This window comes from Anas platyrhynchos, chromosome 2 (assembly GCF_047663525.1).
Source record: "Anas platyrhynchos isolate ZD024472 breed Pekin duck chromosome 2, IASCAAS_PekinDuck_T2T, whole genome shotgun sequence".
Classification (NCBI taxonomy): domain Eukaryota; kingdom Metazoa; phylum Chordata; class Aves; order Anseriformes; family Anatidae; genus Anas; species Anas platyrhynchos.
Genome location: NC_092588.1, coordinates 159,740,681 through 159,750,026, shown reverse-complemented (window position 1 = coordinate 159,750,026; position 9,346 = coordinate 159,740,681). Strand labels below are relative to the sequence as shown.

The window sequence follows — 9,346 nt, the reverse complement described above, 5'->3', positions numbered from 1 at the left end:
CAGACCTAAGCCAAACTATCCACCACACTAAACCCCTGAAGTCCTATGCCTAAAAGCCCTAACCCAAACACTTAAGACGCTCAAATCCCAAACCCACAAAAGTAAGATGCTCAAATCCCAAACCCAAAAAAATAGGACGCTCAAATCCCAAACCCCCTTCCGAAAAAGAAAATAAGAAAAATAAATCAAACAAAACAAAAACAACAAAAGGGGTAGACCTGGTGGCATCTGCCCTATAACCCTGCAAAAATCATGAGGGACCTAGAACAACAAAGCAAACACACAAAATAACATTGACATCCTATCCATAAAAGTGCTATAACAATTAATCACCTCCAAAGAGCTTCATGCAATAAATGCACGTACTACTAGATTGCTTTCCTCTAAAATATCGTACAAGACTCTGACCCACGAAAAGAACCATGCAAGTAGCTAACAGAAGAATAAACAAAGCACTGACCCCAAAGAGCAGCCCAGGCAGAAGGAGCTCTCTGATAGAACGCCTAGGGCTCGTATAACATTTGGCCCCGCCCAGCACGCAAACCCAATCACCTGGGAAAGGGGAGGGGGCAAAGCACAAGAAAGAGAGCAGGAGCAGCAGCTGTGTTCTTTTATTTATTTATTTATTTTCCCCTATCCCTAGTTTACAGCATGAGGAGTGCAGGCAAAAGAACCCCTTTCCCACCAACAGGTAGCGGCAGAGGGCGCCCGCGGGCTCCACCGCGCATGCGCGCCCCCCGGCCGCCTGCAGTATTCTTTTTCCACCAGCAGGTGGCGGCAGAGGCCGCCCTCCGGTGCCACCGCGCATGGGTGGCGTTCGGCCGCCTGCAGTAGTTACTTCCGACCAGCAGGTGGCGTTCCACCCTGACGTTAAATACCTGCAGTATAGGATGAGAACAAAAGAAACCCCTACTGTGGCTTATTTCAGTGGATGCAGCATTCCATGTTTATGTATGGTACGAAGAACTGGTCTTGAATCAGGTCCTTCGTAGATGGGACTCCTTGAGTTCTTTATTTGCCTGGATTTTCCAAATTGAGTGTGGACCAAATTGAGTTCAGCCCTTCCTTGTGCCACAGAACTCGAACAAAATGTCCAAATTGTCCGTAACAGGTGTAGTTTCTACAAAAGTATTAATACACTACCTCCCCTTGTCCCTCTTCCTGGGTATTGTACAATAATGTTTTCACTGGTCATGAATAATGGCATTTTTAGGAGTTTTACTATTACTGGCCAATAATTTTTGATTTGAGAAAAGTAAAAAACACACACTGTGCACCATGTCACCAGGTGATTCCATTTAATAGTCTCTGCATTACCAATATTTGAAAAGAAAATTCACTAGGGGAAGTTCAGAAGTCTGCAGCTATTACCAATAAAGACTGTGTAAGTAAACTTCTCAATATTGCTTTTGGTATTTCACGAGAAAAAAAACATTGCGGCTATGTTTTCTCATCTGTAAGGTTTTGGGGGGTAGACAGAAAAGCAATCCAAAATTCTTAGCATGTTGCCTTAGAATCATGGTTTACAGTTACTCGATGTCTTCCGGTCTCACAGGATGAGGAAGAGGTATAATAGATTTCTTCTCCGTATCTCTGGAAAGAGCTTTTCTCATATCTGTAGCAAGAGGAAAAAGATGTTGTTGTAACAAGAGTTGTTGCACAAAGCCATACTAAGCGAATTCCCTATTACAGTTAGATTGAAAGTTATCACTTTCAATCAAGCTGATTTTGGCAGCAATGTTAACAATTCAAATCATTAGTGCGGCACAAAATTCAGCTGAATGTCAAGAAAATGGCAGGCTAAAAGGGCAAACATGACTTAAGTCATCTGTAACAACTGTAGTTGTCTGTCCACAGCCTTTGTATTTTGTATGTTACTTTAATCTGAAACGATGAATGGATGAACAGAAAAGATACGCAGCAAGCCCAAAGAAGCTTTCGTGGAGGACACTTACAGGAAAAAATACCTTGCAATAACAAGCACCTAGTACTCCTGTTTTGTTAACACAGTACTTGAAATTTCCACGTCCTTTATCCTTTAAATTGAAAAGGCCACCCAATTCTCTGTCACTGTGGACCATTAGCCTCTGTAAGATTTTAATTGGCTGAGAAAAACAATTCCTCAAGTCTGTATAATCAAGGGACAACAAAACAAAAGCGGGGGGGGGAGGGGGGGGACGGGGGGACGGACTGTCACAGAAAAGGAGGGAAGAGAAAGGAAGAAGGAAAGCACAGCCATTCCTCTTCCCAGTGGCATCAGGAAGAAGTCCAGGCACCTGCCAGGAGCATTCTTTCCATTAGATAAGTAACCGAACGTTATTTATCCTTACTCACAGAATAACATGTCTTTGTACTTGATAGCTTACTCATCTGGTATTTTATTTTACCGTGGATACAATGAAACGTTCAAACCACAAGGCTGAGCTTTTTAACAGATATTAATCCTCAGCAGGAAAAGCTATCTAAAGGAAGAAGTAAAATCCCATTAAACAACAACCACCTTAACTTTTTACCTATAAACAAAACACAGGGACAACCCTGGGACACACAAGAGGATCTTTCCATTCAACGTGGGGTAGAACAAGTACTTACCATAAGCATCCTCATCAGGCTCTCCATTGCTAGCAGAATAGTACTCTAACACTGTCCGGTACACACTGTAGCCCAGTTGCTTATACATGTTTACCGCAACCTGATTTGATACTCTCACAAAGAGATCAACGAAAAATCCGCCCTTTCTTTTAAAAAATAAACAAAACACAGTAAGAACGAGCAGGTGAATATATTTCCAATTAAAAACCCACAACATGTAACCAAGAACAGGTCTGATGAGCCAATACACTAATCAGGTATGCTTCACGCTGTAATAACTGATGCACTCCTTTTAGCATGGGACAAGCCCAGTATTGGCAGAAGTTATTTTTTTTTTTTGGTCACATGAACAATCTTCTACACCATCTCAGAATTATTAACAAAAAGAACAGGGCCAGCCAAATACCCACAGAAGCCTCATTTTCATATATATATATATATATATATATGAATAATTATATATATATAATATTATATGAATATAAATATATATATGTATGTGTGTGTGTGTATATATATATAATTATTTTAATTATAATCCGTATTTTAGATGCATTTACATTGCACTAGCTTAGGGACTGCCCCCTTCAAAATGAACAGGGGAAGAAAAATCAGTCTCACAATTCAGTTGCCTAACAGGAGACAGCCCTCAGTATGCAAGTTCTTCAAAGAATCAAGCAATTTGGGGATTCAACCAACCACAACAGGGTTGCTCTACTGGCACGAGCTAGGGACATTTCCCTAATGTGTTTATTTTCTGCAGGTACGAGTAAACCAGCATGAGATGGAAAATAAGCTAAGTTACTGTCTGCAGCACTACATTTGCATAATATTGTGTCCAAGGGAACCCGCACAAAGCCCACAGCCGCTAAACAAGTATGTTGGGGGCACTGTGGAAATCACTGTTGGTAGGAAAAGAACTTCACAAAATATCAAGAAAAGGATACTTTATACTGTGTCTTTGCTGAAATTTAGACTACTTCCCATTCATCATGGCAAGTGAGCTTTCATAGAAACCAAGACATTTTAAAATGCCGAGCAAAGTTTTTAGTTCTTGTTCTCTAACTACAGGGAATTTCAGTCAGTTGGGGGCGCTATTTAATAGAGAAGTCCGGGAGTCTGGGTATGTTTCATGTAAAACAAATACCTAAACCAGGGACAAAAGTCTACAGAAAGAACACTTTACAAGATCAGCTTAAAGAGAAGGGTAATACTCACTTTTCTGAGATTTCTTCCAATAGTTCCATCAACTTGGCAGCCAAACCCAGCCGTCGAAATTCTGGTGCAACCGAGAGAGCAGTAACATGTCCGTGCCATTCTTCCCTGGCCACAGAGCCTTCTGCTTTACCCATTACTGCGGACAGACAGAGTATCAGCACAGCAGCACCTCTGGGACAACGCACCCCAGGTGTACATCGTTACAGAGGAGTATATGAACACATGCTGCAACAACTGTGGCAAAAAGCTGAACAAGGCATGTCTGTATTATCGCTCTATGACTTAGCAACTCTGTACGGTTACAGGTCAAATATCAGAGCTTCAGAGAGAGGCAGGCAAGGCCCCTGAAGGTCACATTTCCATCTGGATTCCAAGCTCTACTTGAAAGACCCCCAGATGCTAGTTCCTGATTTCACCAACTGCACGCTAACAGAACCTATTCTGACACCCAACTTCACCTACCGCAGACAATGCAGATGGTTCTCATCAGTTCTGCTTCATTGCATCAGACATCATTTTGCTTGTTTTACACTTGTCTCTTGACTAGCATTAAAAAAGTTAAATCATTTTTCAAAACTTGTTTTTTGAGGAGTGCCTTCTAAATAAAAGCCTTAATCAATTCTCACCAGTCTTTAAACGAGCAGAATTCGGGGTCTGACTGGAATAATGGAAGAACAGAGGGCTACAAGCCAAAAAACTAGTTCATCACCCTAGCAACTAAAGGAAATTTCTGGATGCTTTGAGGGGGTAGAACTTGGGCAGCTTTGCTAATCTGGCAAAAGACAGCTTAGACCCTGAAAACACGTTACATGTAGCCAAAAGAGGTGGGTTTTTCTGTTTGTTTGTTATTTTGGGGGGAGGGGTCGGGTGGGGAGCGGGGGTGTCTTTGGAGCTTGTTTCTACATAGCACCACGCAAGCATTAGATTGCAAACAACCCTCCAAGCCTCCTGTCGCACGCAGTACTTCAGAAACACCCGTCACTCACAGCACCAATGCTTTAGGCTTCAACACATAGAACGGGCCATTTCCCCAGTCTCTGCAAAGGCCTCCCGGGATGCCGGGGCAGCGATAATGAGGAGGGCGAACCGGCAGACAGCCCGAGTAGCGGGTACTGCTGGCGAACGCCACCGCGGCAAGGCAAGACAAAGCAAGGCAAGGCTCGGCTCCCCGGCCCAGGGCTGGCTCTCGGCGGGCGAAGGGAAGCCCGAGCCCGCGCCCGGAGCTCAGCGCCGCTCGCAGCGCGCCCGCCCCGCGGCCCGAGAGCAGCCGGAGCCCCCGCCGAGCGCTGCGGCCCCGGAGCGGCGGGGCCGGGGCCGGGGCCGGGTCCGGGTCCGGGGCACTCACTGTAACCCATCAGCTCCCCGCCGGGCGCCTCCGCCACGATGAAGTACTCGGGCCAGTGCGCCAGGTACTGCAGGTAGAAGGGGATCCCGTACTGCGGCTGCCAGTTAAGGAGCACAGCCACACCGGCGCGGCGCCCCCCGAGGCCTCCCGCCAGGCGGCCGGCGGCAGCGGAAGGATACGGTCTCCGTCAGCGGGTCCAGGTTGCTGCGGGGAGGGAGAGGGAGAGACGCTCAGCGCGGGCCCGGCCGGGCTGCGGGGCCGGGGCCGGGGCTGGGGGGGGGAGGTGGTGTCACTCACATGTTGTTGAAGCGGAACAGGTCGTCGCAGGTGAAGGCGCGGAGCGACGTCATGGCGCTGCTGGGCCGCCGCCACCGCTACCGGCGCTGCCCCGGCAATGCTCCCGCCGCCCGGGGCCTCTTCCTTCCGGCACGGAGGAGGGGCAGCTCCGCCGACCCCGCCCCGCGGCCCGGCCCCGCCCTGCAGCCGCCCGCCCGGGCCGGCGCCGCGCGGCAGGGCCAAGGCTCGCGGGGGGCGCCGCGGCCGCCTCCTCGCCAAGCGACCCGTGCGGGCCCCCTCTGCTTTCCCCCGGCTCCCCCACGGCACCCCCGTGTCCTTCCTCCGGGCGCTCTGGGGCTCTACGGGACATCGGACCCGCACCCTGCCCTCTGAACCGCACCAGTGCTTGGAGCTGCGGCTGCTTAAATTGCTCACCTGCCAGGAATGCTGTTTGTTATACGGAACGACGGAAGGAAAAAAAAAAAAAAAAAACCCTTCCAGACACCCTGTTACTAGGCTACCGACACCCATGCTTGCGCCTCTGCGTGCACCGAGTGGGTAGTCCTTTGGTAGTCCCCCCATACGGGGACTCTGCTGCACGCCAGACGTCTCTGTGCGACTTACCAGCCGCCCCGGCCACCCGTACGACTTACGGGCCCTTCCCGTACTGTAAAGCTTACTGTTTGTCCGCGGCCTCAGGAGGTCTTTGTCTGCTCCCGCGGTGAGCGGCTCAGAGCGGAGGCTCCCCCGAGTAAAATGCTCGGGGTGCACCTAGGGGCGTCCGCTCCGCAGCCCATCCCGCAGCCGAGCGAGCGGAACGCCTCTCCCGGCCGGCTCGCCAAACTGACTTGCGGCAAACAGAGTCCACAATCAGTAAGGCTGCAAAAGTAGGTCTGTTTATTCAGCGCTGGGCAGCACGGGGGGGTAGTCCCGCCAAAGTCGTGTGCACCGGACGCGGCAATTTGCCGCGGTTCTACGCAGCAAAGAGTTTCATTTGCACGAAGTTTCACAGCGCGCCTACACGTATTCACAGCCTGTCCCCGCCTCACGTTAAAAGCAGTTCGAGAAGTCATTTCCACAAGCACCCCCCCCACCCGCGCTCGCGCAGTGTCTCCCGGTGGCGGTCATCGGGGGTCATGGGGATGAAGGTTGGTGGCCCTTCCTCGTCCCCGCTAGTTGGCCTCTTGTCTTTGCGCAGAGTCGGTTGCTCCTTGGCTCCTGTCCATGCGCAGGACCGGTTTCTGCCCGTTTCTTAAGACAGGCTCCCACTCTTACGAAGAGAGTGACCTCGGCAAGGGGCCCGAGGCTTCTTGCTTTAGTTATTTTGCACAAGGCAGCATAGTCGGCAGAGACAGCAGGGAGCATCGTAGTTGCATGCTGCCAGCGCTCTCTCTCTACCCGGTCAGATTCTCCTAACTCCCTCTCTCGCCAGCCCCAGCTGCAAGCCCAAGAAAACCTTCCGAACCACGCTGCCCCCGCCGCGCCCCGGCCGCTTCCCCGGTGCAAAGGGGCGGCAGGCGCTGGCGGGGGGGCAGAGAGCCGTTCCGGCCCGCGGAAGGGGCAGCGAGGCGGGAAGCGAGCGCACGCGCTGGGCCGCGCCGTGCCCTCCGCCGAGCCGGGAAGCCTGCGGCGGCCGGGCGGCAGCTGCTCCTCGGGGGCCGCTGCCCCGTCCCGTCCCGCGCCGCGCGTCCTCCCATCCCGCCGCCCCCCAGCGGCCAGCTCTGTCTTTGCACTCGCACAGCAACCTCCCGAGGGAGGTGCACCGTTCCCGGAGGTACTGCAATACCGGGACGATGCGCGGAGCGGAGGGAGCAAGCTCCGGATCCAACTCCCGAGCCCAAAAATCCGTTTAATATAAAGTCCTCTCATCGAGGACGTATCAGATATTAAACTGATAAGAACAGATACTACACTTGATCTTAGCCAAAAGGCCGAGAAGCGATGCCCACCGGCCCCGCCCCGCGCCGCCCGCTCCCGCGCCCACCACCCCGACCTCACGGCCACTGCTCCACCGCCCGCCCCCGCCCTCCCGGGCCTCAACCCGCCGCCCTCGCCCGCCCTCGCCCGCGCTCCGCTCGCAGCCGCGACCCCCAAGCGCCCCGCCGCCGCGGCGCCGGGGCCTCCCAGCGGCCCGTTCGGGCCCCCAAGCGCCCGATTGGCTGGGCCCCGACACGAATTTGCATGCCCCGCCCATCTCCGCGGAGCCGCGCCGCTAGCTGCCGCCTCATTGGCCGGGGCCCCAGGCCGCCCGCCCCGGCGGCCCCGAGCAGCGCCGCGGGAGCTGCGCGCGGCCGGCCGGGGAGCTCTGGCCGGGAGTCACGGCGCTGCCTCCGGCGGGGGTCCTCCGCCCTGCCGTTCAGCGCCTGCGGACGCCTCCGGAGCGAGGCACGGGGCCGCGGGGCGGAGCGGAGCCGCCGCACGAGGAGGGGCCGCGAGCTCTGGGCGGAGAGGAGACGCTGTGTGTGCTCCGGGAGCTGGGAGGAGGCGCGACCGGGACAGCGACCCGAGCTGCCCACAAAGGGCCGTCCGGAGCGCACGCCGTCACGCGGAGCACCGGCCGGGAAGGACGGCCGGGGGGCGGCTGCTGCTCAGGAAGCGGCTGGGCCATCGGACACGCGTGTGGGGAGCAACTGCAGCGTGCGGCAGGAGCTCGGTGCCTGCGTGCGCGTGGTTGTCACTACTTTCTCTTAATTTTCTGTCCTGTTGAACTGTCTTTATCTCAGCCGGCACGCGTTCCCCACCCCCCCCCCGATTCTCCCCCCTTTCCCGGAGGGGTGAGATTGAGGCGGCGAGGAAACGGCTGCGTGGCGCTGAGCTGTGCCGAAGCTCAGCAGCTGCAGGGGCTCCCCCTGCCCCGGCGTCGCGGCCAGGCCCTGTCGCCTTCCCCTCCTTCCCCTGGAAACGTGGCTTTCCACCCGGAACACCGTCCTGGGCTTTGAAAGGCAAGTCTTGGGAGGGGAGGAAAAAAAGAAAAAAAAAACAAAACCTCAATAACTTGCTCAGACAGGGTCTTCTGCAAAGCTGTTTTATTCTCGATCGCAGCGGCGGGGGTCCTGCAAGCGGGAGCAACCCCCAAAAGCATATCGTAACCTTGTATTATAACCCTCTTAACCGAGGCTTGATTCCTCCCGTTTCCTCCCTGGCTGAGCGCAACAGGTTCACGAGCTACTCAGCACTTGTCGCTGTACCGCACAGATCCAGTTTTACTTGACCAACCGTTAATTTCTCCTTCCGCCCCATCTTCTCTTGTGACCACAGGGCCCACGATCTTTTGCTTCTAGTGATTTTGCACTGCTTGCCCTGCTTCTCTTACCCGTCCTCCTTATTTTGGGACAGTGGGACCTTCCCCTTACCTGCTTAACGTACTCTCCACTGCTGGGCTGCTGTCGTGCCTGCACAAGCACTTCTGGATACGCGAGCTTAGTGGAATTTTCCACTGCAAAAACACGTTCTACTGCAAAAACGCGACATTTTCTCACAGTCCCACGTCAACACGGCACATCAGAAATAATTGCATCAGACAGTGGGATTCATTTCCACAATGACCTCATAAACACCTGGACCAAAGAGCATGGCATTGAACGGGTATACCACATCCCTTCTCCTGCACCAGTGTCCAGGGAAAATAAATAAACAAACAAACACCAACAGACTGACAAAGAGTACGCTAAAAGCAATGGGTGCTGAGCCATTCAGCCGTTGGGATGCTGTACTGGGTCTGGCTGGGATGGAGATAACTTTCCCTGCGGCAGCCCACACGGTGCTGTGCTCTGCACTTGTAGCTAGAACGGCACTGGTATCACACCAGAGTTGTGTCTGCTGCTGAGCAATACTGGCACAGGGTCAGGATTCCCTCAACCCCCCTGTCCCCCGCCCAGAGCCAGCAGGCCTGGGGGTGGGCGAGAGGGGAGGAAG

General features: G+C 53.4%; 1 protein-coding gene and 1 non-coding gene across 2 annotated transcripts; both read right to left on the bottom strand.

Moving 5' to 3' along the window:
* Positions 1 to 1,281: 1,281 nt before the first annotated feature.
* On the bottom strand, positions 1,282 to 5,613 carry LOC119713020 (N-alpha-acetyltransferase 20). Its single transcript, XM_038174665.2, has 6 exons — positions 5,453 to 5,613; positions 5,335 to 5,359; positions 5,156 to 5,246; positions 3,811 to 3,946; positions 2,593 to 2,738; positions 1,282 to 1,615 (listed from the first exon to the last, which is right to left on the bottom strand). The coding sequence occupies exons 1-6, from the start codon at positions 5,503 to 5,505 to the stop codon at positions 1,530 to 1,532; spliced, it is 537 nt and encodes a 178-aa protein (XP_038030593.1). The 5' UTR covers positions 5,506 to 5,613; the 3' UTR covers positions 1,282 to 1,529.
* Positions 5,614 to 7,183: 1,570 nt separating this feature from the next.
* Positions 7,184 to 7,374, bottom strand: LOC119716263 (U2 spliceosomal RNA). Its single transcript, XR_005264032.1, has one exon. It is a non-coding gene; the product is annotated as a U2 spliceosomal RNA (small nuclear RNA).
* Positions 7,375 to 9,346: the final 1,972 nt, after the last annotated feature.